Source organism: Bipolaris sorokiniana (assembly GCF_000338995.1).
Source record: "Bipolaris sorokiniana ND90Pr unplaced genomic scaffold COCSAscaffold_17, whole genome shotgun sequence".
Lineage (NCBI taxonomy): Eukaryota > Fungi > Ascomycota > Dothideomycetes > Pleosporales > Pleosporaceae > Bipolaris > Bipolaris sorokiniana.
This window is the reverse complement of record NW_006911911.1, coordinates 330,778-356,441: the sequence shown is the minus strand read 5'-3', so window position 1 is coordinate 356,441 and position 25,664 is coordinate 330,778. Positions and strand designations below refer to the sequence as shown.

Genomic DNA, 25,664 nt, shown 5'->3' with positions numbered 1-25,664 from the left:
AAGCTGCTATACCGCAGAGCCATGTGTGTTAGGATTTGGGGAACGATTGATGAGGCTGAGGATGCTTGTATGTTTTGGGAAGGCGTCGGAGCTGGTACCTGACGACCCCGTGATGCTCCAAGAGAAGCGAAATCTCATGAAATGGTTCTTAGGAGAGTAGGCAATGGTAGTCGGAAAACCGCACAGAACCTGAAATCATGAATCCAAGCCAGATACATAGATTTCAATCTCGGATATGTAGAGGGGTTGGTAAGGCCTTTATAAAAAAATATTTCCTAGCAATTAATGACTACCTTTAAGCCTTCAAGATCTTGCTAATACCTCACTCTCTTCACAACCGCATTACCATCCCCTTCAATTATCACCCCACTCCTCCCTAATCAACTCGGCTCCCTTCTCGGCAACCATATAGATACTCGCCAAAATATTCACATCAGGCAGCACAGGCACAATACTGCAATCAATAACCCTCAACCCATCAACATCATACACCTTCAACTTGCTGTCCACAACACCACCCTGATCCTTGGGCAACATGCGATTCGTACCAGTGGCATGCCAATTGGGAATAGTATTCGCCTTAATATACGCCAAGATAGCATCATCGTCATCATCCGCGACGGCAGCTCCCGGGCTCACCTCACCGGAGTTCGGGCCGATGGTGAACTGCGAGAGAGCAGAGTGCCGTAGGATCTTGCGCAGGTACTTGAACGACGCGATGCCGACGGCGGCATCGGTGGGGTCTGCGTAGTAGTTGCTGTCGATAAGTGGTGCGTCTGACATGGATCCTGTGCGCAGTGTTATGGTGCCGCGGGACAGCTGGACGAGGCTGGATGCGGTGACGGAGATGTAGGATTCGTTGGAGCGGGGGGACCAGTATGGGGTGGGGATCCAGGGGTACCAGACGCTTTCGAAGAGGTACTCGACGTGGGATTGGTTTGCGAGACCGGCTTGGATGACAGCTTCGGCACCGATGCTGCGGAGTTCGTCCTCGCTGAGCTTCTGGAACCCGTTTGTGACACCCGAGGGAGCGGTGTATGGGCCTGTGAGGTTCTGATAGAACTTCGTTTGGGCGGCACGGAGATTCTCGGGGGTGCGTGACATGTCTGTGGTTGAGGCGCTGTCTTGGGCGCGGGCCATAATGGAGAAGACGGAGTGGTCGTTGAGGTGCTGGCCTACGTTCTCGTTCACTACGAGGGGTGTGATGCCGACTTTCTCGAGCTCAGCCTTGGGGCCGATACCTGAGACCATGAGAAGTTGTGGCGAGTGGAAGGCACCCAGGCTCACGATAAGTTCATTGCGGGCTCGAACGGTATTGACGAAGCCGGTGGTGTGATGGATATAGCTAAGACCGATAGCACGAGGTCGAGCACCGGTTGTATCAAACTTGAGTCCGGTAACAGGAGAATCGTGTAGGACCTTAAGGTTGGGGCGCTGACGAGCCTGTTGATAAAACGTAGTGTAGCTTGACGTCCTTCGAAGATGGCTGTTGAGTGTTGTAGTTCCATGCTTGACACCGACACTATCTCCAAGGTTCTGGTCCTTGACAATGGGAATATTGAGCGCCTCGCTACAAGCTACAATGAAGCCTTCAGTGGCAGGGGGAACATATCCTTGAAACCCGAGTTCAAGCGGTCCGTCCCCATAAGCACTAGCCTCAAAAGTCTTGTAGTCTTGGTTGAATGCTGCCAACGCGTCCGATGAAGTCGGTGATACGATTTTGGTACTCTTCACGAAAAGAGGCCACACGTCGCTCCAGCCCCATCCGTCGTTTCCAAGTTCCTTCCAATGATCGTAGACACTGGCTGAACCACGACCGTAGAAAAGACCATTCGTTGTGCTGGAACCTCCAAGACCCCTTCCGCGAAGGTACTGAATGGTACGGTTGTTCAAGTGCACCTGTGGCTGAGTTATGAATCCCCAATCGAGTAAGCTACCCTTGATGAACTGATTGCCTCCCGGAGACTCGTAGGCCAATACTTGTTCTGGACTTGGTCCAGCTTCAAGCACAAGCACGGAAAAGCGACCAGATTCCGAGAGGCGATTTGCTAGTACCAAACCAGCTGTTCCTCCTACGTATTGTTAGTACAGATTTTCAACATATTACCGGATGATAATGAATACTGAAATCACTTCGTACAAGTTCCAGGTAAGGGTCGTAGAATGGATGAGAAAAAAGCAGCGAAACATACCTCCTGCAATGACAAAGTCATACACTTCGTTGTATGATGCATCTTCGTCTGGAGCACTTTCGCGTGGAGCACTAGAGTCTGCCCGCTTTGCAAACTGCGAGTTGTGTAAATCGAATGATGGCCATGCCGAAGTGACATGTAGCAGTGAAGACAGCGTCAGCAAGACGCATGTCGATGCTTTACCGACAGTCAAATGACGCATCTTGAAACAAGTTTAAGGTATACTAAAGTACTGTCTGGGCTATGGAGTATTGATCTTAATTAAGACGGACACTCTGGACTTATAGCCCGGGCCTTGGAGTGAGAGAAAGGCACGAACGCGGGTACCAGAAAATGGTCGGAAAAGACAATACTTTATACCTCTCAGTTCATAATTTGACTTGAGCAACATTTGCCGTTTCCCGTGGCCAAGAACGGGTGCTCAGGCTTTCTTGGACCTGGGTAGGCAAAAAAGCAGTGCCTTCGTAAGACACAGGCTTACGGCTGAAGCTTCATGGTCGGATATGCCGACATCCCGCATACCCTTGTCAGGGCTGATATATCGTAAAGTTTAGGTCCAAGTTAGTACCCTCGCAGGTGGGGCCATCTTCTTTCCTCAAGATTCAACCGAGAAGAGGAGTTATATAAGCCTTCTTGAAAGGCGTTTTGTATAACCATTTATTCCCAGACCTTCACCTCTGACGACCAGGATTGTATGAACCTACAGAAGATCCGTAAGCTGACGTCTCAACAGAGCCACCAAAGGTACCGACAAGAGGTACATGTGTGTATCACCGAAATGCAACGACTACATGTTGGGTAGACCAAGGCGGGGCCAAGCCGCTATTGGTCATTGCCCAGTCTAGTACCGTCACCTAAGATCGAAGCTCAGTGTCGATCGACAAATGTCCATGTAAGCACGCCTAGCGGAACTGCGCGGAGTTCTCGAAGGTTAAAAAATACTTGATTGTCGGTACTAGATGGCGATGACAAGTGCCAATGCTGACCAGTGCTCGTCAGGCGTGCGGGGAAGCCAAGCAAGGGCGTTTCCGTGGTACCTACACACGGGGCTACGCGCAACCCGTGAATAGAGCCCGGAGCAACTGAAAATTCATAGTTACTACAAGACATACTCCTAGTAAAGCCACACATGTAGGTCCGGCATTATCGGATGAAATTGAGATCGACGCTTATATGACCGAAGAGGCGGCATGGCTTTATAAGGTGCACAGTGTGTTGAAATGGCACGGCAATAGCGCAATGGCGTCACGCCTCAACAATAATTGGTGCTGAGCGGGACTTACGGTAGTTGTCGGGAGACCGGAGCGGCGATGAGAGGGGTTTTCTTTCAATTAGCTTGCGGGAACCCTTTAGTTAATTGGCTGAATGAACAAGGTCCAAGAATTGTCTTGCCTTAGCAGATGTCTTTTATAGTGAGGCTGGGTATTGGGTCTCCCTTGCGAAAGGAGATGAACTAAGTCTACCATGCGACAGGAGATGAGTATACCTTGTAAAAGGAGATGAGCCTACTTACCTTGTAAAAGTATATGGGTATTCACAAAGTATATTTGTTGCCTGTTCGATAGAATAAGCAATTTCCCAGAACCTGGGGAGCTGGGGAGGGATGCATTAGGCGACGCAGCAAAATATTGTGGTACGGGTAAGCCCCTAGGCAAGGCAGAAGTAATACATATCTTGCTTGCAGACCATACTACGTTGGGAAGAGATACTTTGTCTTCCAATACATCAGTCTCTTGCAGCTGTCTCAACCCCAACTTCAAAACCTTCAGCTTTCCATACTACATACGGCCAAAGTGTAACCGAATACAAAGAGTTGATGGTACATCACGTGACGAGCTGACGAGCTTAGGGCCCGTTCGGTTCCGGCACGTTTTCCGTTTGGTCATACTTAACCCAGGATACATCAGAAAAGTCGGAGGTGGAGATGTAGATGGCATCGTGTTTGGTACAACGGATGTCTGGGCGCCATTATGTAGACGGAGCTCCACTTCGTTAGCCCAGCGCTAATAGAAGAAACCCTGTGTTGTGCAGTTTTAACGCACCGCTTTCCCTTTTTGCAGCAAGGAGGAGCTGTGTTCTCTGGCCAGAAGTAGGTCTCGAGGCCTCCAGTAAGATTTTAAACACTCTGTTTAACTATGTGACCAGGCCTCTCCGTTTTCTATCCCAATCTGGATATGCACAGCTGCAACGCTAACTGATATCCACTGATCTAAAACCGTGAGCAAACGGAGACGGGTATTAGAGGGAGCAACTGAACAGGCTCTTAGGTATCCGGCTGAGGGTAACGGAGCTAAAGTAAGATTAACCTAATCTCAGAATAAGAGTAAGATGACCTTGTGGACTAGAACTTCTAACCCACTACCTACCTCGTGATTTAGAAAAAGAGACCACGGCAGTGACTGATCTTTTGGCACTAGGTTCTTCGCTTTATGAATTTTCAACTGGTTCATGTCCGTAGTGTAGTACTGTTATAACATATAATGTAAAACTTATACTAATTCACTCACCTTTTGTGAGCCTCTAACTGTTTTGTTGCAGTCTTAAGCTTAGTTCCAAATCCTTCGCGCAAGTCAGCATCTCGCTCTTTTTAGCCATTGGTCCGTATCTCTGCCGAATCGTTTCATCCAACCCTCCAAAGAGTACGGCTAGACTCGAAGATTTCACGTCCTTTTTCTATACTTTGCCTCACTACGGTATATCTTCCAGACCGTCACGGCAAGGAAAACGCACGTCATCGCTACTAAGAACATCACTCTAGCGTAAGAGCTTCGTTCTATAGCCTTTGCTTATTCCTATGCTAGCTTATGACAGAGATTCTCGCGATATTGTTTATGAACACGTATGTTATACTACCTTTTCTGAATAGACAGGTCGCACAAAGATAATATTGATTGGCATAAAATGAAGCATATTCATTGTTTTGCAAATGCTCCAAGAGTTCATTTTGTATTGGTACATGGCATGTTGAATTACAATTATAAAGCCGTACAACTTCACACTCGACGTACTCGCCAGTGTCAGCTGTGGCGATTGTGATCGCGTCGTATTATTACTGCTCATCTCCGGGAAAGAACATCCTGTGCACCGTCCTTCACCCTCTGTGCAGCATTGGCAACGCTGTCCTTGCTAAGGGCGAAATGCGAGCCGAGACGTTCCTACAACTATATTAGTATCCTGGTATCGTCCAAGCCATGATGTAGAGCTTACCTGCTCAGCCCCCATACCGCTACCAGCCATCAACTTGGCCCTCTGCCGACCATCGTAGCCCAGACCATACCAGCTAGCATTCTTCTCTCCGTTGGCGACCACGCTGCCTGCTGCCTGAACGGCCTTTACGGCATCAAAGCTGTGCAGCGCGGGGCTGAAGTGCGCGTTGTACCTATCTTGCTCAGCACCATCACCTTGGTACTTGGCAGCCTCTTTGATGGCCCTGTAGCCTCGGTCGCCAATGCTGAGATGCGAGGCGTAGCGATCTTGTTCCGCACCCGAGCCGGCAGCATTGGCCGCATTCTGGAGTTTATCGAGGCCTCGGTCGACACCGCGTTTGATGGCATCCGAGGAAAAGTGCTGGGCGTATCGGTCTTGCTCGGCAGCAGAACCTGACTTTGTTGTGACGTCGACGTTGACAGGATGCGTAGCCAGGACAGACTTCTCGTCAGAGCTAAACCAACCCATTGTGAAGTAGATTGAGATGAAGTGGGATGAATCAAAGGTTGTAGAGGTTGTAGTTGTCAATTTAGAGTTGAAATTGAGATTGCAAAGTAATGAGAAAGAAGTGGACAAGAAAAAAGTCGTGTTATGTAGTATGGGCAGCTTCAGTTGCGGAACGATGACGTAGGAACTAGCGAACTAGCGCGCATATCCTTGTCGCGTCCCTGATTGTCGCGGGAACTCACCACCAAGGTTCCGTGCCTCCGGAATGCGCATACATTAGCACGTGATATCATTGTTTTAACGCCTCGTCGTAAATTCTTCTTATTCACTTCTATTCTGTCTTTGCGACTTTATGCTTGAACCCACGGACGTGGTTTACGACATTCACTTGTCTTGGTGTAGCACAATGGCACTGCAATAGTGTCGCGAATAGCAATTGATACCCATTCACAACTTTACGAGGTGCATGGTATCCAGTATGCATAGTGAATTGCATGGTGATGGGTGACGGCATTCTCCTCTCACCTGCTGATCGTGAATGCAATATGGGGGGAAACCTTAAGTGAAGTTGGATTGACTGTGTCATGAGCAAACGTGTTGCTGCCTGCTTATTCACCCTCGCCTTCAAGTTTGCTTACATAAAACGAAATGGAAATTCACCCTGTTCTGCTATAAAGCTTCTTTCACTATGCACATATCCTAGTGAACCCATAACATCGTTCCTGGGTACTTTCTATTCCACTGACGCCAAAATGGCTGCCTAGCCTCAGAATTTCTGCGCTGCTTGTGGTAACCCAGCTTCCAATGTGTGCGTTGGTTGCAAATCAGACACCTACTCACGTTACTACTGTGGCAAAGTGTGCCAGACGAACGATAGGCCAAATCACAAGAACGCATGCAAGGACGCCCAATTGGAGAAAGCTCTCACCCGAATCGCCGAAATTGTTCAGCAAGCTTACCTCAACTTCTGCGAAACGACTTGGGACGTCCCTGTATTGAGGATCGACCGGGTACCTGACGGTCTGGAAATTCACTGGGCCGATAGGACAAAGAGTACCAGTCACTTCAGCAGGTTTGCTGCACATCTGGCAATAAGCCAGAATGTTCATGAAGCAACACTAGTTGCGATGTGTTGCAACGAGCCACAGGCACACCTGCATGGCCTCATCAAAGCCCTTGTTGAAGGTAGTTGGCTTTCATGAAGTTTTTACCGCGTTTCACTAACATCACGTTGATAGAAATGCCTGTCAAAATCGAGGAACCTCAAGTCATTCTTCGGAGTGTCAGTCAAAAGATTACTATCTTCCGCAAGGACGCCGGTACGAATGCGAACTGGCCAAATTACCAGCATGCAAATCTTCAAATCGCGTTCAAGAAGACGAAAACGCAGTGGGTCATTGACATTACCGGTGCACGATACGGAATCCGCAGAGCCTTATGGACTTGGAGACATTAGGAGGACACGCACAAGGCAATTATCGAAGAAGTGCATCGATTCGGTCACAACAAATCTTTCCTCGACGCGTTGAGCAAAGTTCAGGGTATGGACGGTCTTACTCACAGGGTAGGAGTGCTCGCGGCTGGCAATCTCGATCAAGCGATCAAAGATTGGGCGTCTAGTGACAAGAAGCTCGCCAAGATTATCGGTCTAGATGAGTAAGCATATCAGGTCGATAAGGCTAGCCTGTTGGCGAGCATTGACGCCGCAATTTACTCCTTTGTCGCGGCGAACAACTTCAACGCTCAGTTCCGAGAGGCGAAGGACCACGATCGGAAGTATCCACGCAAAAGTGAGTGGGAAATAAGAATGGTCGCCAAGACGTTTTCCCTCATGGCTATCAGCGAGTCATCTACAGCAGACTAAAGTCACAGCCTCTTTGTCGGATAGTTTCTGCCGGTACTCCTCTCAGTACTTCTTCTTTATCCGGAGCTGGTTCGAAGCTGAAAGGAATTGGTGGGATTCATGGGGAAGATCGGGTTACACATGGTCTGATAACTATGGTTGCAAAGTAATTGCCATAGGTTCAGATACCTACAGGTATTGAGAGAAATCAAATGATCATTCAAGTACATCATATACAAAACAAAAAAGTCACATGGTCATCAAATCGAAACAATGTTATGTCTATTTCACGTTATCCACGTGGCCATCATAAAATTAATTCATATGTATCTACAAAAAATTTCTCAAAACCTCTCGCAATCTAGTGCTTCTTGGCCTTGATTCCCTTCAAGAAACCAGCATAGGCAGGCTTCTTGTTGTAGGTCTCATCCCAGAGTAGGGCAGCACCTTCACCAGTGAAAACACCGGGGATCCACGAGTACTGATCCGAGATACCCCAAACGGTCATACCAACGCACTGCTTGACAGCAAGGCAGGACTTAGCGACGCGCTCGAAACCATCAGCCTGGACCTTGAGCTTCTCGGGGGTGGCGGGGGTGTTCATGCGGAGGTCGATCTCGGTGTAGACGACCTTGACGCCGAGGTTGGCGGTGGCGCGGAGGGCAGCCTCGAGAGTGGCCTGGTCGGGAGCAGCACCGGGGGCAGTGGGGGTGGGCTCGCTGGCGAGATGGGCCTGGTAGCCGACGCCGTCGATGCGGATGCCATAGGACTTGATGAGCTTGACGATGCGGGCAGCACCCTGGGTCTTGTTGCCGTTGTACTCAAGGTTGTAGTCGTTGTAGTAGAGCTGGGCCTTGCCGCGGTACTTGTTGGCGAAACGGAAGGCAATGGGCAGGAAGGCCTCGCCGATGGTGTTGTACCAGACGGACTCGCGGTAGGTGCCGTCTTCGTTGAGGGCCTCGTTGACGACGTCCCAGCGGGTGCAGACGCTCTTGTAGCGGGTCATGACGGTCTTGATGTGGTTCTCCATGATGTCAATCAGGGTCTTGTTGTCGAAACCGCCGTTGGAGACCCAGGCGGGAAGCTGAGAGTGCCAGACAAGGGTGTGGCAGTGGACCTCGAGTTCGTTCTTCTTCGCGTATGCGGCGTAGCGGTCGGCATCCGCAAAGGTGAAGTTGTTACGAGATGGCTCGGTGGACTCCCACTTCATGCTGTTCTCAGGCGTGAAGGAGTTGAAGTCGGCGTCCATAATCTCGTCTTCCCGGGTAGAGTTCCTGAGGGTCAGGGCAGTGCCAATGAAATCCCTTCCGGCCTTCTCCATGGCCTTGTAAAGGCTATCATTGGCGCCAGGACGAACACTGAGGGTAGTGTAAGTGAACACGTTCGTGATTAGATGTGCGATATTACTTACGGGCTGGCAACAGCAGAGCTGACAACAGCCAAGCTGGCGAGGATGCTAGAGAAATGCATGATGTCTGATGCTGAGACTCCTTCTGATTAAAGCTGTCTGCCACAGTACGTTCAAAGTACAGATGGTATTCCTACATATATAGCATTCGACGGTTATTCTAAAATTCTAGCGCCTCCGTATTTAATCAATCCATCCGCCTCGGTGGTACATCTTCACGCCAGCTGAGTAGTTTAACCGGGTCTTTGGCTCCTGCGTCTGCATATGTTCTAGGAACGTTCTTGGAATCTACCCCGTAGCGCCAATTGCTAGCGGTTTGTGGAGATTCTCCAGACTAGTCCACAAATCAGCCGGCTTGGACCTCGGGAGCACTGGGCCAAGCTCCCGCTTCTGGGGTAGACTGTTTGGACGCCTGATTGAAGTGGACATTCCTGGGGTATAGACTGAACACGTGAGATGCAGGTCCCACTTGCTTGAGAGGAGTGCATGCAGAACGGGCTGCAGTGAACGTCGAAGCTGGCCGGTTAATAGGATGTTTCCTGCCTCCATTACCTACCCGTTCATCCGACAGCACTCATGTTTCCCAGATATTGATTGTACTTGTGGTGGCAAACGAGTAAGTAAGTAAAGAACGTGTTTTTGCTGGGGTTGATCGCCAACCGTTCCAAGCATGATCAACATGCATAACAATCTATCATGCAGTTGGCACGCATCAAATGGACACGTCCGATTCCCCGGCTTACCAAATTGGATATCATACGATGTCTCTTTTACATTCCCCTCGCCACCATAGTGATTATCGGTTGACTTCACACAATGTCCATGACGACAGGAACAGCTGCGTGCGTTCGACGCGGTCGCGAAGCCACCATCGGCTCCCCACTAGTAATTTAGCGTGCATAGCAACATCTCTAGTTCTAACCGCCAATCATAGCCACCCGCAATTACCCATTTAACCGAAAGGACGACGCCGCGCGAAGCTGGGCGTCCTTAATAAATCCAACGTCGCTGCAATCACCGCACTCAAAAAGGAATACACTATTAAATTTCAGTGGCGAGAAGACCATAGCCAGTATCGATAGCGTTGAGGCTTTTTGCCATTGACTTCGACATCACCCGGAACTTTGTTGTTCTACACAATGCCCTCTCCTAGTGCTAGCCGCACGACTTTCCTCATAGGACCTAGTGATCAACGCTTGGCCGTCTCATCCCCCTATACGAGAAATTTGACTTCAAGTTCTAGTAGAACTTAGCAGAATTTACACAGGTCTGTCCCGCACAGCTTGGTCAGTTATTTGTTTCTCAGTGCCAATGGTTGGCAACGCATGTTCTGTCTGCTCAACCTCCTAATACATTTATCTCGCTTTGCGCTCTACGTGGCAAAGCATACTACATGCTGCTCTCGGTTTCCTTCTCACCGATATGGTCCATGCGAACGGTGCATTCACATGAGAGAATTTGTAGAGGCAGAAACACCTGCCAGCTCAGCTTCAGTCTCAACTTTTTGCCACATTGGACGATATGAAGCACACTTTCTGTGGTGATGAACACTTCCCCATGACTAGTAGACAAATGGGGGTATCTACAGAACGTGTTTCTTTCAAGCAACATCTTCAAAGTGTGTTGCTTTACCAAAATCCGCACAGGCAAAGCCCAACTCCACTATCAAGGTATTTACAGTACATTCAGGGTCTCGATCGCTCCGAGCACTCCATTCACTCAAGCTAGCAAGCAAACGTTGCGGCTGAGTGACTTACTGATGTTTGAACCGAGTATACCATCACCTAAGCTGTGTCCATCTCACGTATGAGTAGAATCATAGTACACCGAATATAGAGCTACGAGAGACTGTTTCAGCCTACAGTTCACAATCTTGCATTCCATGTAGCCTTTGAAAGACTATGTGGAAAAGCTCACATTGATCAGGTTAACTAGGATCAAAAATCTGTTAATGAACCCACAACACTTCATCCCGAGGAAGCCAGTGCGAGATATCAAGTCATCAAGGCAGCCTGAGAACGGAGGACAATCGCTAAAAAACTGGGCCAGGCTTGAAATAGACTGATGCGCAGTCTGGAAGCAAGTGGTATTGCGTCATTACTTTCCTTTTCATGTCGTAAGCGAATAGCCTTCTCGCTCACTTTGCAGTACTTATTGCGAAAGATGCAGCCCCTTGTATATCCTGATGCGATGCACCTGGAATTTGGGTCGTTCTATTGAGCAGTAAATGTCTCAGGTGATTGTTGACATATGATACATAAGAAGTTATCTAACTAGGACTTGGAAACAGTGTCTAATATAAAGCGCTCTTTCTTCGCTTTTCTTTTCTACACTTTTACGACATTGTATTCTGTCCAAATGCCATAGGCTTTGCAATCACACTTTTTACACCAATGACAATGTATATCAGATCACGTATCAAAACATCTGAAGATAATCAACGACGAGTTTGGTGGATCCTGTTGTCAGCATTTTATTATGAGCGTCACCTCATCTTTACAAGTGGTGAAAGACGTTGTTGATGCACGTGACATTGTCTTGGCACGGCGTTCACCTGCATCCCAGCAATGTAACCGGATTGGGCGCGCCAAGTTCGTGCGCACGGCCACCCGCCAGGCGATCAGTCCGTACCGTTTCATCTGGACTGCCAGCATCTTCAACCACAATGTCAATATACAATGCGCAATCCTGGAACGATTGAAAAGTCGCAATCGACAACGACCTATGTCAGTGCTCACATTGTCAAGCCACAATGAGCTCCCCTGTATCCATTCAGATAGCGCAACGCACTGAATTCATACCGGTCCCCCACCTTTACTACGATTATAATCAAGATCAGTCCACAGGATCAGCTGCAACCTCTATTTCCGGGAAAACTTCAACCCGGAAAAGCCCTTTCGACCCGGCACGCACCTTTTATCACGACAGGCACCATCAGCACATACAACAACGTCATACAAACCTGAAAAGCGACATGGCTACCTATTACTTTTATGGAAAAGACGGCACAGTCACTACTACCCATCTGAATCCAAATGCCCCAGCATTCACACGTGGCCTCCAAGGAGCCACCTCAGATCAGCAACATGGAGACATTGTTGGAGCCTATCTTGCACACCGTGAAATGACTTACACCGCACCGAATCCAGAAGAAGCGCATCAGTATGGGAGCACCCCATATCAGCCATGGGGCCAGCCACTCGACAACAGCGCTATATCAGAACCCATGGAGCCAAGCCACTGGTCCAGCGATGAATATGAGTCATGTGACTATCCGCCCAGTTCACAAGCTGAGTCTGTCAGTACTCTGGGTTACGCTGGATGGGCTTCCCACTCAGGTGTAGCCCATCCTTATCCAAATCCGGAAGACATTCGTCATATGCACACATTGCACAGCCTATTGCCATATCTGCAACCGGAGAGAAAGTTGAACGCACTACACGGGCCGGCAGTCGATATCGTTGAGCAGGATACTGGAGTCGTGCTTGCCTACCAAGTTCCCAAGAAGCTGCTGGTTTTGTTTCTTGGCCGGAGGGTTGTCAATAAGTACATCCGAACCATACAGCGCCAAGATGGCAAGGACTCGAGCGAGCCACCAACCTCTCAGGAAATGAGTCTGCCTCGCGGCAAAAGCAGCAAGGCTTCAATAAGGGTGTTGATTGCCTGGATGGCAAGGGCTTGCCAATATAGTACCATGGCTACGATGGAACAGATTCGCATTCCCAAGAAGACGTTTGTCGCATGTTCATTGGCTCAAACTATGGAGCTTCTTGGCCTTCACAAGGATGCTTTTCGAGTTGACAACTTCATCGCACAGACGCATTTTGTCCGCCCAATCTTCGCAGTTGAGTTGGAGGCTTTGTGGAATTGCCTTGGCGAAGAAAATCGATATGTCTACGCGGCTATCCGGGTTGTCGGTACCAGATTACAGATGCATGAAAGCAACGGTTCAAAAGCAGTTCCTGGTATTGACGCTGACATGTACGCTACGCTGAAAAAGTACCCACAACTGGAAGCCCGTGTGCGCGATCCGGAGCTGAACGAACGGTATCATCCAAACTTCAGCACTGACTGGACAAAAGGGCTGAGAGGTAAAGAGACAAACAACAGGATGGATAGTTCCCAGGGTGGTCATGATACTGTCCACAACCACTGGTCACAGGAAGATGTCAACAAGACCCACACGACGGATATCGAGGACGCAACACACGATCTCGAGAGCTTGAGTATCATCTCGGATGACTCGAAGCTCCCGGTAGCCCATGCGGAGAGCGATATCATGCCACAGGATGGCAGTAACCCAACCCAATGGTAATGCAAGCAACGGGTGCGGCTTTAGCCATATCTTTTCCCTCTTCATCAAGTTTATACGAGTTTTTCTTTTGGTTTGTATGAAAGCGTTTTGTTTATCTCAATGCATCACCATGGGCGTTTTTATTCACGGCAAATATCCGTTGGGCTGGCGAGTTGAGCATAGCACGGCGCTGGGGTTTTTTTGTATCCAAGTGTCTCTATGTATCACTGTGCGATAGTTTGGGAGTATGAATTGCAAGCTGGATATGAAACGAATTCCTTGTTTTGTGGAGATGGCTACGTGTTTTTAGATGCAGAATAGATATTGAAGGAATGATGTCCGGATGAGGTGTATCAACATGGTTTCAAGCATGAATATCTTACATTCAAATAAGACTTTTTGGGTATGCGATGTGTCGGCGATGTAAGTATTAGTGACTTTGCTACAACTCACCACATTGTGAAAAAAATGTACAACAATTTATATCAATGACAGTTCGGCCTATATTGAATATATTGGTCATGATTCAGTCTAAAAGTCCACTAAGGGGCTTTCACATCCTTCACAGCGAAGCTATATTGCACTGTGACCATCCAAGTAAAGCCTCCAGTCCTCTTATAGATCTTTTCCATAACCAGTGAGCTTTCTCGCATGTCACAAAGAAGTCCAAACGATATGTGTGCGCGTGGACAAGGACACTGCCACCAACAATGCCTAGCACAGTTTCAGCCATCAGGTGATATTAAACCCATACTGAATGCCTCCGGGTCTCAAAACCAGCTCCAGAATACACATGCACAGTCTACTGACGCTACATGTACTGCTCCACTCACGAGTAGCCAGCGCCATGGCGATCATGCCCCCTACAGACAAAGCATACCATATTGGGATGACTTCAACGGCATCATTTATGAAATTCCTTTTAGGAAGCTTCTCCCTCCGTCGAAAACATCTTCGCAGCAGGCAGATGGAGGCCGCAATGATGAGCCACAAAACTCCTGTGCTGAAATTGCAGGAGACGGACCGCATGGGGAGAAAGAGGCTATCTGTACAGTACCAAGTCCCTCAGATATTTCACAAGAGTATATGCCCGATGGGGAGAGCACGAAGTCCTCAAATCTCGCGCCATGTGTCAATGCAGAGGGGACGCAGAGCAAAGAAAGTCTTTCAGGTTCGACGAAAGATGTGGTTCACGCCAAGGAATCTGTTGAAAGCACATCATACAACGAATAAGAACACATCAGTTTGCTACTAGGGTTGAAAAGCGAGTAAAATGCTGGAATTAGGTAATGGTATGAGCAAGGGCTTCAGCAAGGTCTAGTGTAGTCTTCAACCATTGGAGAGATAATCTTCGTGATCACCAAAGTCCTCATGAATCGTATATGCTATTCAATGTATCAGTACTTGAAAGATAAACAACACAATGACCGAGGTTCAACTCCGCATCTCCACGCGGTCCGTGCGCGTGCTTCCCCGCAACGCGTCGTCCTGGCAGAGTACATCCACGACTGAGGCCAGGCCAATTATCAAGATGCGCACTCTCAAGCCCTTCCGTATGCAGAAAACTGCTAGTTCATTCTCTGTTTCCAAGGACTACACCAATCGCTGAAGAATCTCACCCCCAATACCGCTCGAATTCGTTGCTCTTCCCTCCCCCCCGAACCACCATATCGCAATCGTACACGATGAACTTCTCTATTCCCGACGACCTCAAGCAATACCTCGCCGATCTCGACAATTTCATCGAAGAAAAGATACTCCCGCTTCAACACAAAGGCGATAACAGCCGGTTCTTCGATCACCGCCGCGAGCACGCTCGAACCGATTGGGATAACGGTGGGCTGCCGCGCAAAGAATGGGAGGATCTATTAGCTGAATCTAGAAGACTCGCAGATGAAGCTGGTTTCTACCGGCTTTCACTGCCAAAACAGTATGGTGGGCGAAGTAATGCCGATGGGCGGGGAAGCAACCTCTGGATGGCTGTCATTCGAGAGCATCTTGCAGCAAAGGGACTTGGGCTATTCAACGATCTTCAAAATGAGCATTCTGTGGTTGGAAATTTTCCAGATGTAGTCATGCTTATGAATTTCGGGAGCGAGCAGCAGAAGAGTGAGTTTATACCGCTGCGACTTGAGGGCAAGTTTAGGATGACGTTTGGTTTGACGGAACCGGATCATGGGTCGGATGCTACACATATGGCTACAAAGGGGAGGCCGGAGACGAGGAACGGGATCAAGGGATGGTTGCTGAATGGGTACAAGAGGTGGCAGACGGGTATGCATAATGCCACCCACTGCTCGATATTTGCGAGAACGTCGGGGAAGGATGGTGAGGTTAAGGGTATATCTTGCTTCATTGTACCCGTGGAAACTCCTGGTCTCAAAGCAGAGTCGTACGAGTGGTGCGTGTTCTATTCCGCCTTGCTGAGAACCCATACTAACCACCAACTATAGGACTTTGAATATGCCTACCGACCATGCTACCGTCTCGATCAAGGACGTGTGGGCCCCCGAAACTGCCGCCTTGGGACCTATACACAATGGATTGGGAGTCGCTCAAGCCTTTGTGCACGAAAACCGCATCCGACAAGCTGCTTCGTCTCTCGGCGCAGCTGTATACTGTGTCCAGCAATCTGTTGAATATGCCAACGAACGCGCGCCTTTCGGAACGCCTCTCTCGCACAACCAGGGCATCCAGTTCCCACTCGTTGAACTCGCCACCCAATGCGAAATGCTACGCCAACTCATACGGAAGACTGCGCTGGAAATGGACTCAATGCCACACCACGAGATCGAAAAGAAGATTGGGGATAAGGTGTCGATGTGTAACTATTATGCGAACAGACTGTGTACCGAGGCAGCTGACCGCGCGATTCAGGTCCATGGTGGTAATGGGTATTCGAGGCACTTTCCCTTTGAACACATTTGGCGACATCATCGACGGTACAGGATTACTGAAGGGAGTGAGGAGATCCAGATGCGCAAGGTGGCGGCGTATCTATTCGGATTTGGTGGCAGGAAGAGTCTGGTTGATGCGACAAAGCCCGGTTCGAAATTGTAGTTTGGCTGATCAAGCAATTGAAATTCCCATGTAATCGGATGTAGTGCAAGCTGACTAAGGCCGATTTTATAAAACGTACATCCTCGCTCTTCGTGCTTCATGTAAATCCGTCCCGAAGCCACCGGTTGAATCCTGGCATTGCATCTTTCTCCGTGATCACGGGTAGCAAGATAACGATTAGTAGAAACCAGCTCGCAAACCCTAAGACCCATAGAAATGTCGACTGTAAAGTCGGGCTTTTCGGAGGGTTTGGCAAAGGCTTCGATTCTACTTTGCTTCCAGTCCCACGACTTAACCTTGACCCAGGGACTGGTGGAAGCGGTTTGGATATTTTATCCCGAGCCGATGTTACAGCTGCGAGACGGTCATGCGTTGTTGAAGGCGTATTCGAAGCATATGGTTTTGGCGGTACGGGCGGCCCTTCTTGATCTAGGAACGGCCTGCGATTGCGTATTTGCTGGGTTTCCATTGCCAGAGTGGGAAATTTCTAGGTCGGTGGAAGAAAACGGGTAAGGGATGTGAATTTGAGGTTCGGAATACACAGGTGTTGTTTATGTTGGCGATGTTGCGCTTTTCTTCTTGTGGACTAGCTAAGTTTTGGGTTCGGCTCGAGGTTGTCCTGTGCCATGAATATGAGGTCTTCACTTTTTCGGATTGGGTGGTTTGTTTGTGAATAGGGTTCGGGTAGGAAAGTAAAGAAATGTGTGAGAGGCATGAGTGGACGATGGAAATTGTGGTGGCGTAGTGAGACGTTTGGTTTAGTTTGCTCTTATGTTTTCTTGGTAATATGTCGGTTGCTGTATTGAATGAATAGTTTTATCAATGCATGTCTTAAGGAAAGTTTGCGTTTTAAGAGAGATGAAGAATGGATGTTTTAAGCTGGTGCGGTTGTTGTGTTCTGACTCATCTTTGGGATTTCTATGTTCAAATCTAGTATAGACATTGCGTTATTGTCAAGATAGAGTCTTGGTATATTTTGCGTTGAATCTTATAGTTATTGTTGACACATAAACGCACATACATACTTCTATATCAGATTGCTATGAGTGAGAAAGGCAAGTTGTTCACTAGAATATGGACGCCGAGATGACTTATTCATGTTAACCGCGTCAGTATAATAACAGCGTAGTACTATCTTATTTCTATGAGAAAAACGACGGCTTTGGAAACATGAAATCTCGAATCTGCAGCCTCGGTCACAGTGCTGTCAAGATCTCCACCCGTCATTCACATTCACTGATCTCCAATCACGTCACTAGCATCCCTTTCACCCACCACCGCTCGTCCTTGAATTAGTGAGAGGCCATATGTACGGCGTATTATCTGGTCAGTTTGCAACTTAGTATTCATGTTTCTGCCTTCCCGCTCCTATATCAGTCCCGTCAAAAGTACTAAACAATTACACAACAAAAATCAACTGTCCAACATGAACACTTTTTGAAGATACAATGCCTCCTGCGCCTCCAGGCATTGCACCAGAAGTCCTGTTCAGAATCGAGGCGCTTTTCCGAAATCCAAACTTTTCTGGCATCTCAGTGGCTATGGATGAACAAAAATATGAAGTCCCCGTAACGAATTTCCCGAACGCCCTCGCAGATATCGTATGTGAAGACCAGCCCATACGGAAAGAAAGCAATCCTTCAATCAACAAAACAGAAGTGTTCATGGAATGCGATCCGGATACGGAGCAAGAAAAGGTATCAAGATTGAGCAATCAACGGCATCGAGTCAAGGGCAAGGGAGCACGAAAGAAGCACACCCGAAGCACAGCAAAGCATGATTGCTCCATTCAGAGGATAGTCGCACATTTCGAATACCCTTCAAAGACCAGTCTGACTCCCCTCCTGTCTACTCCCTGTTCACCGGATGTGATCAAGTCAACAGCCAATTCTCTATTCAGTATCTTCTCAGCCTTTACGCATTCCATATACTGCGTCTCCAAGTACTTAACACACCACCTTCCTTTTCCCTCCTCTCTGGTCCGACTCCTGGTGAACAATTATTTGAATGTCGATACCGAATACAAAATGGACACCGGAATCGAAGTCGAACCAAAGAAAGTGGTTCGCGTTCTCGCATTTGCAGCAGGATAAGAGCATGGATATATTGGGTATGTCGAGCCATTGGAGACGCACGCGAGGTACGAGCGGGTAAGGGAGATTATGAGGGAGATTGGGTATCGAGTTGATGAGGATCTGTATGGAAGACAGATTAAGAAGGCGCTGGGGAAGCTGAAGGAATAGGGGGTAGAGTCTTTTGGAGAGAGGTTGGAAGAGGGGAGGATGTGTACGGGATGATCCATTGATGGCGGTGCGGATCAGAAGGCTTTCTGTTACGTTCTTTGCGTGTTTCCACCGCCATGCTTGCTATAAGCATGCCAGATTACTTTGAATCAAATCTCCTCTACCAAAACTAGGGTACTGTGATGTGAGGATGAACACTACTATGGAAATGGAAATCAAATCAAGAAGTTTAGCTGCTCAATCAGTCATTGAAGAGCCACTCGCATCCGATACTTGCCGGGTGGGGTAGCACCAAGCTGCTGATGAATATCGGAGTCTTCAATTGCTAGTACCCCACCTGAACAATCTCCGCTTAACACCATCAGATAGGACTGTTACATAGCACTGATCGGTGTCGCTCACCAGCGATAACGATCTCACCGGTATTGGAGCTCTTAGTCGCTAAAATAAACAGGCAATTACCACCTGAAGGCGTCGAGCACTGCTGACAGTGATGTTATTGTCGTCGCCCGCGAGCGACATCCCACACGTGACCCTACCCTCACCCCACAGCTGCTGGACACACCCATACGTACATATCTAGCACAGCACCTGCTGTGGATAATCCATTTGCCCTATGAAGCGTCCGCACGCCATTGCCTCAACGTGGAAGAAGCGGTAAATAAAGAGGGACCATTGCCGTCCAATTACTGCTGGATACTGGCAAGGCTATTGGAAAGCCACGAAACTGCTTTCGCGCTTTCGTGAGGCAGACTGAAGGGCTGATAATTCATTTGACTGGCCTCCTGAATGGACGGTCGAGGGTTATTGGATTTGGAAGAAGCAAAAAGACACTCCCTGCATACACGTGCTGCCGTTGTCTTGGATCTCGATTTGGCCCCCAAATGCTGATGTCGTACCAAATCAGCCAGTCAGCCTTGGATAGTACTGCGCCGCAACAACCTCGAAAAGATGTCTCTTGTAAACACCCGCTCTAGGGATGCAAGGCACATCCTTTACACCACAATCACGAACATTGGAAAAGATATACCCCACAGCTCTTGGTCGTTAAGCCGCTAATTGTGCATCATGGCTCCGACATCAAAACAGTCTAACGTCGCTACAAGTATGAGTCAGGAGTCTCGTACGAGGCTACGAGTGCTAACCTATTCTACTAGGTCAACGCCTATTTCGAGAGAACCATGTAAAGAAGCAGGCAACGCGTCGACGAGGCCAACGCGATGGACCGCTCCGACCCCAACTGCGATTCCTCACCGCGACCGATCCGTCGCATTTCAGAAATGACGAGACGAGACGCAGCGTGCGTTCTCACGCAATGTCATATCACCGGAACAAACCACGAAAAGAGGCTAGGCTACCTCAAGAATGCTCCGAGGTACCAGCTACAAAGGAGTCTACTGCCTTAAAAGAACACATCCTGCAGAATGGTCGCAATCATGGAGATGCACCAGGGGAACTAGAAGATTGCTTGCAGCAGCAGCAGATAAATGAAACGAACCCAATTACGCGTCGGCATGCTCACGACAGCATCACACTTGAACGCATGTCACGATCTAATCGACAGCTGTCTGCTACACGCGCCCTGCTGACGCTGACTAGCCCCAAGGCCAATCCAGACGACTGTGACTATGTGGAGAGTCAAGAAGAGCGCATCCTACGTCTATTCACAACCCAAGTAACTACATTATGCCAGATTGGAGATGGTGTGGATCCTTTTAGGGTCCTACCAAACTTCAAACATCCGGAGGTCAACTCGCTCTTCCTCAAGCGACATTGTAAGCATATATTTACACAAGTCATTCATTCGAAATCCACAATTACTAACCCAGTCAGGTATCCGGACATTTGCAAGTGATTCGTTCCACGTCAAATGGCTCCCTGTCATGCTTTCTGATCGCGAAGTCATGCTCAGTTCTGCAATCCTAGCTTCCGTTTGGCTAGACATGCACTCGGAGATTCCAGGCGAAAGCAAACAAACCGCCTTACTTAAGGACGAGATTATCGGTATGGTTAATCAGCGGCTACAACAGAAAAGCACTCGTTCGTCAGATTCAACGATCATGATAGTACTTCACTTACTCATGGGTGAGATATCTGGCTCCAATGAGAAGGCGCTTCGTGTACACGAGCGGGGTATTGCATATTTACTTCAGCATCGTGGTGGGCTACAGTGTTTGGGCAACGAAATCTTGGCAGAGACATGCACTGCGTGAGCAAACCTTCTCACAGATTGACGTTATGCTAACCTTGCATGCTAGGGTCTGCTATCACGGTGACTTGATCTGCGAAGCCGAGCCTCTACCTGATCTCGCCATTGATCTACCAGTCGTAAATCCAGCGGCTATTGACGGTGAAATACCCGAGTCGCCTATGTTTTGCCCTAGAACAGACTTTACGACGATTGCTAGCGACTCGCATTGTTCAGCTTCGACGCGTGACTTACTTCGAGACATGCGGGACTTAACCGATCTCTTCATTTCTCAAGAAGCCGCATCTGAGACTGTTCGCGATAATTGCAAGATAGACATGGCCTATTGGGAACAGCGCGACGCTGAGTACCGTAGTAGAGTCACTGTAATACGCAAACGCTTGACTAGACTCCCCTCAGCACATGTTCCAGATCTCCCCACTTCCAATGACTGGATTTTCGAGGCCTGCCGTATTACCGCACTCATCTATACCGCTTCCATCATATTACATCTACCTTTCTCTACTGCTGCTGACCCATGCCGAAACCCGCTAGTGGCAGAGTCGGAAGCGTTCAACTGTCTGGGGTCCGACGCGAGCCATGTCAATACCCACTTGAGCGAAGTGTTGTTCAAAGCACTGCGTCGTACTGCTGTTGCAGATGTGTGGGAAAAGATGTCTGGTGTTTTGTATTGGGTAAGTACCGTTGGCGCTGCAGCAGCTCGTTCGTCTGCTGGAGATGATGTTGATGCCAAATGGGTCCGACGGCATCTCGTGATTTACTCAACGCGCACAATGGTCAAGCTGGTCTTTGATCATGCAAAGCCCATCGTGTTGTCGCAGAAGAAGCTTCTCAAGATACAGCAGCTCATCAGCAGACCCGATGGTCGTGACGTGGAAAGCGTCACTTAAATCTCACCGCCAGTCAAGAGGCTGAGATAAGGTCGGTATACTTGACTTTCCAATGGCGTTCATGTCCTTTCAACACGAGGCAGACTGACTGGTGCACAAGTGCCAGGATGCCAGTCAGCACGGGGACAATTATAGCGCTTATTTTCTGGTCAAGGCATGCGGTCTTTGTAATGATGTGCTCGAACATTGATAATCTCATAAAAGAAATAAGGCTGTATGATTGGCTATATGAGGTCGCAGTTGTTGACCGATATGACGTTATCTTGTACGTCTGTACATGAGCTACTTCTATTACCGAGCGAATTTTCCACGTGGTAGCATATCGTCAACCCATATTGCCCGTACTGTAGAATCGAGACATTCATTACAAGCGATTACTTCCTTTCCCTTGTCTTTTCCTGTTTCAGGTCAGCGGATTATGCGGACATGTTCGGATCATGTATGGCGCGGTCACGCTGCTTCATTTCCATGTGAAGTTGTGCGGGATTCGGATTTAGCACCATCCGCTCCGTCCGACTCATCACACCCTCTTTCCCCGATACACGGGACACACGTCGGGCCACTGCAGATCTCCGTTGTGACAAAAGAACTGAGTTCTATCCAGCCACGAACCAATCCGTTAACATTTGTGGTTTTGCATAAGCTGCCTTGTGTTGGCGGATTTCTTTGTGTTGGCATAGTACTGCCTTGAGAGAAACATATCAATAATCTCCTTCTGGAATTTTCGCATGATCAACTCTGACGTCACATAGTACTGTGTACTACTTAAAAAATTTAACAACAGTATGGTTCTGTGTCTGCTCCAACTGACCGCCTCCACGAGTTTGCAAGGGTTTGGTCGGAAAATGCCTCCTTCGGAAGCCGGTGCGCAGATCTTCGTTGGTCCGTTTCGTCCGCTGCTCCGCGTCACGACAGTCATCCCGCAAACTGGTCAAGTCAGAAGTCCCAGAATAGCTAGTTCTTTGAAGGGACACGTGTGGGGCGAATGCACTGTGGCTGGAATGCTTTTCTAGAGCTTAATTTCGAGCAAAGCCTTGAGGCATTTTGAAAAAGACTCAGATGCGTACCTTGGCCAAGACGTGCGCATGTAGTCCAAAAAAGTATCCTTTGTAAGACTTGATAAGATTTCTAATACAAAAAGCAACTTTGAAACCGATGGCTTTCTTTGGATGCCTTGAAGCGCCCAGCGCCCTGTCTTGGAGCTGGTGACCTCGCAACCCCTTCCCTCTGGACAAATCAAGCGACCACACAAGGGCAATGTGCACTGATAGTCAAACCCTCGATCCATCTGGATGACGCTGGCGGCTGCCAACTCGTCCGAGATTATGACACGGGGGTCGCTTACGACTTCCCTGAGTTCCGATTGGCGATGTAGACACACTTTGCTCGGCAAAGCCAGGGTCTACCTGCATGGTACAGTACCGACTCACAATGAAAAGCCTTTGTAGTATAAAACTTCAGCGCCCGCGTGAAAAGGGTCCAAAGGAAGAATGTTGTCTTAGGAAACACTCGCTTACTAATCTTTTCACTATCACTATGGTTCTCGTTACCCGCTTCTGGCTACCCAAGCACCCCAAACACGATGGGAATCAAGAAGACAAACTCAGCAAAGACAATAGGGCTGAACAGCAAACCCAAGTCACGCCAATATCGATTTCTCTCAAGCGACTGTTTCTACCAAAGCAGGATTCGGCAAAGGCTCCATGGGTTCCAAATATCTCGGCCGTTATCAAAGCTGCAGATGAGGGTTTGATTTCTTCCGCACTATTCACAAGTCTCCAAGAAGAAGACGGACAAATACCGCTTAGCGCTCTATACCAAGCATTTGAAAAGGAAATCCGCGCTCATTATCCTCTTGAGAGATATCCGTACGCTACAGATGTAATCAAAGGCCATACCCTAGCGAGGAAACCTTCAGGAGCCCTTGGCCGATCTAAATCGGTATCAGGGACTTCGCGGGCAGAGGCCAGCTTGAAAATGCAGAGGAAAAGTATGGACCTGTCGATGACAGAGCTGGGACGGGCTAGAAGTCTCGTTGTAAAGAAGTGGTCGTCGCCTCTAGTATCGATGCGTAACGGACTACCAAACGATGGAAGCCGCCAAACCGGGAAAAAGACATGGGCCAAAGACGGACAGAAAGCAAAAGTTGAAAAAGGCCGGACAACCATAACGATCACACCCGCCGAACTCACTGCCCTTGCCATCATGCTCGGGAGCGAACCGAAGCGCAATGTCGACAAGACGGTTTTCGTCTCAGAGACGGGCGCCTACAACATCTCCATAGTCCCCGTGCAAACAGGCGGATCAAAGTACCAAATCACCCTCCAGCAAACCAAGCGCAACAAATGCCAATGGCATGCTCAAGACTCTGGTGTCTCCCCCCTCTTCGCAAAGCATCTCGCTGCCGGCTCCCTGCCCTTCACCCAAGACGTCCAAAACACCCACAGCATCCTCATCACCCCCTCGACCCTCGAAGCCATCCAGTCAGGCTCCCCGCTCTCCACCCACGCCAACTCAACCCCTACAAAGCAAACCAGCCTGCTATCCTCCCTCCCTTCCTCACTCGCTCCCAAATTTTACACACTCACCCCCTCAACCTCCCTCCAACCCCCCACCGCCCTCCTGAACGCCATCGCCGCCCTACCCTTCTCCCGCGGCCTCACCCCCCTCGCCTCAACCCCCCTCATAAGAACAATATCCTTCATCACCACCGGCGGCGTCGCACCCGGCAAGCTCCTCCCCCGCCTCGAAGCCCTCGTCGCCAAACTCCACCGTCACTCCCCCCACCTCTCCCTCTTCGGCGCCCTCTACGAACAGCGAAACGCAAAAGCCCTGCATCGCGAGCGTGAGCGCCTGCGCCGCCTCGGTGTCGACCCCACGACTCCGGACTCGCGGGCTGATAAGGCGGCGAGGATGTCGCGGTACGTGGCGCTGCTAGAGCGCTTGATGGCGCTGGTGCCGGATGCGAAGCCCAGCGAAGTGCTGAAGAAGGTGGAGGAGGGTGCAAGGATTGAGATTGCGGATGCGTATGCTAGGGCTACGGGTACGGGTAGTACGTCTAGGTCTGGCTCTACTGCTTCTGACACTGCTACCACTACTGCTCCAGCTGCGCAGTCAGCTGTGCCAGCAGCCAAGTCAGAGAGTCCGGAGCGACGGCTGCGACGGCGGCCCAATCGCTTGAGTTTTGTCTCGCGTGCTTCGACGGGGTCGAGTACGAGTTTTGGGTCTTACGATGGAGTTGTAGGGGATCTAGGGAAGCAACTTGAGCGTGTGCTCAAGGCGGAGTTGCCGTTGGATGTACGCACTGTGGCGTTTGTGGCGCGTATGGTAATTGTGGCGTGGACTTTGAGTGTGGATGGTGTGGCATTCGAAGGCGGAGAGGGAGAGAGCGAAGAAGGGGAGTACAAGATTCCTGATTTCACTGGCTGGGATAGGATCGTCATGTCTTAAAGGATTTTCTTTCCTTTGTTGTTTTTCCCTTTTCTTTTTTGTGTGTTACTACTAAGATACCAATCATATCCTTCTTTTTCCTTTTCCTTTGGGGTGGAATATTATCACTACAACATAGTAGTACTAGAACATCATCGCTACAACCTAGAAGTACTAGGCCATCATCATTACTACGCCTCGAAATTGTACATCACTATCACATCGTCACATCTCTCTCTCTCCGTCCCCTTTGCTCCGTATTCAAATGCAAAACTCTAGTTCTTTTCGTCCATATATTTGTCCGCCGTTTACCTCCTGAAATATACGCGGGAGATCATGATACAAATAAGAAGATGACAAGAAATATGACGAGAAAATGGCAAGACTTACTTACACGGGAACCGGATACAGAGGTATCCCGTAAGTTCCGGGGTGACCCGGA

At 49.0% G+C, this 25,664-nt stretch overlaps 9 protein-coding genes across 9 annotated transcripts; 6 read left to right on the top strand and 3 right to left on the bottom strand.

Moving 5' to 3' along the window:
* Positions 1 to 202: 202 nt before the first annotated feature.
* Positions 203 to 2,506, bottom strand: COCSADRAFT_41121 (uncharacterized protein). The gene is made up of 2 exons (XM_007706667.1): positions 2,193 to 2,506; positions 203 to 2,072 (listed from the first exon to the last, which is right to left on the bottom strand). The coding sequence occupies exons 1-2, from the start codon at positions 2,392 to 2,394 to the stop codon at positions 355 to 357; spliced, it is 1,920 nt and encodes a 639-aa protein (XP_007704857.1). The 5' UTR covers positions 2,395 to 2,506; the 3' UTR covers positions 203 to 354.
* A 2,552-nt stretch (positions 2,507 to 5,058) lies between these two features.
* On the bottom strand, positions 5,059 to 5,970 carry COCSADRAFT_194036 (uncharacterized protein). Its single transcript, XM_007706819.1, has 2 exons — positions 5,400 to 5,970; positions 5,059 to 5,347 (listed from the first exon to the last, which is right to left on the bottom strand). Exons 1-2 carry the CDS (start codon positions 5,865 to 5,867, stop codon positions 5,249 to 5,251), a joined length of 567 nt encoding a protein of 188 aa, XP_007705009.1. The 5' UTR covers positions 5,868 to 5,970; the 3' UTR covers positions 5,059 to 5,248.
* A 680-nt stretch (positions 5,971 to 6,650) lies between these two features.
* COCSADRAFT_30714 (uncharacterized protein) lies at positions 6,651 to 7,859 on the top strand (the record flags this gene model as incomplete). The annotated part of the gene is made up of 6 exons (XM_007706624.1): positions 6,651 to 6,654; positions 6,705 to 7,031; positions 7,085 to 7,239; positions 7,303 to 7,502; positions 7,530 to 7,636; positions 7,735 to 7,859. 6 exons carry the CDS (start codon positions 6,651 to 6,653, stop codon positions 7,857 to 7,859), a joined length of 918 nt encoding a protein of 305 aa, XP_007704814.1.
* Positions 7,860 to 7,964: 105 nt separating this feature from the next.
* On the bottom strand, positions 7,965 to 9,203 carry COCSADRAFT_127742 (glycoside hydrolase family 10 protein). Its single transcript, XM_007706818.1, has 2 exons — positions 9,101 to 9,203; positions 7,965 to 9,047 (listed from the first exon to the last, which is right to left on the bottom strand). Exons 1-2 carry the CDS (start codon positions 9,157 to 9,159, stop codon positions 8,051 to 8,053), a joined length of 1,056 nt encoding a protein of 351 aa, XP_007705008.1. The 5' UTR covers positions 9,160 to 9,203; the 3' UTR covers positions 7,965 to 8,050.
* Positions 9,204 to 11,758: 2,555 nt separating this feature from the next.
* COCSADRAFT_185145 (uncharacterized protein) lies at positions 11,759 to 14,624 on the top strand (the record flags this gene model as incomplete). The annotated part of the gene is made up of 2 exons (XM_007706817.1): positions 11,759 to 13,408; positions 14,231 to 14,624. The coding sequence occupies exons 1-2, from the start codon at positions 11,850 to 11,852 to the stop codon at positions 14,622 to 14,624; spliced, it is 1,953 nt and encodes a 650-aa protein (XP_007705007.1). The 5' UTR covers positions 11,759 to 11,849.
* A 195-nt stretch (positions 14,625 to 14,819) lies between these two features.
* On the top strand, positions 14,820 to 16,538 carry COCSADRAFT_41117 (uncharacterized protein). The gene is made up of 2 exons (XM_007706666.1): positions 14,820 to 15,792; positions 15,845 to 16,538. The coding sequence occupies exons 1-2, from the start codon at positions 15,077 to 15,079 to the stop codon at positions 16,449 to 16,451; spliced, it is 1,323 nt and encodes a 440-aa protein (XP_007704856.1). The 5' UTR covers positions 14,820 to 15,076; the 3' UTR covers positions 16,452 to 16,538.
* Positions 16,539 to 17,887: 1,349 nt separating this feature from the next.
* On the top strand, positions 17,888 to 18,919 carry COCSADRAFT_347776 (uncharacterized protein). Its single transcript, XM_007706816.1, has one exon. The coding sequence runs from the start codon at positions 17,900 to 17,902 to the stop codon at positions 18,542 to 18,544; it is 645 nt and encodes a 214-aa protein (XP_007705006.1). The 5' UTR covers positions 17,888 to 17,899; the 3' UTR covers positions 18,545 to 18,919.
* Positions 18,920 to 19,593: 674 nt separating this feature from the next.
* On the top strand, positions 19,594 to 22,166 carry COCSADRAFT_203672 (uncharacterized protein). The gene is made up of 4 exons (XM_007706815.1): positions 19,594 to 19,799; positions 19,852 to 20,469; positions 20,528 to 20,903; positions 20,953 to 22,166. The coding sequence occupies exons 1-4, from the start codon at positions 19,763 to 19,765 to the stop codon at positions 21,791 to 21,793; spliced, it is 1,872 nt and encodes a 623-aa protein (XP_007705005.1). The 5' UTR covers positions 19,594 to 19,762; the 3' UTR covers positions 21,794 to 22,166.
* Positions 22,167 to 23,243: 1,077 nt separating this feature from the next.
* On the top strand, positions 23,244 to 25,451 carry COCSADRAFT_41112 (uncharacterized protein). The gene has a single exon (XM_007706665.1). It carries the CDS (start codon positions 23,330 to 23,332, stop codon positions 25,241 to 25,243), a length of 1,914 nt encoding a protein of 637 aa, XP_007704855.1. The 5' UTR covers positions 23,244 to 23,329; the 3' UTR covers positions 25,244 to 25,451.
* The last annotated feature ends 213 nt before the right edge of the window (positions 25,452 to 25,664 follow it).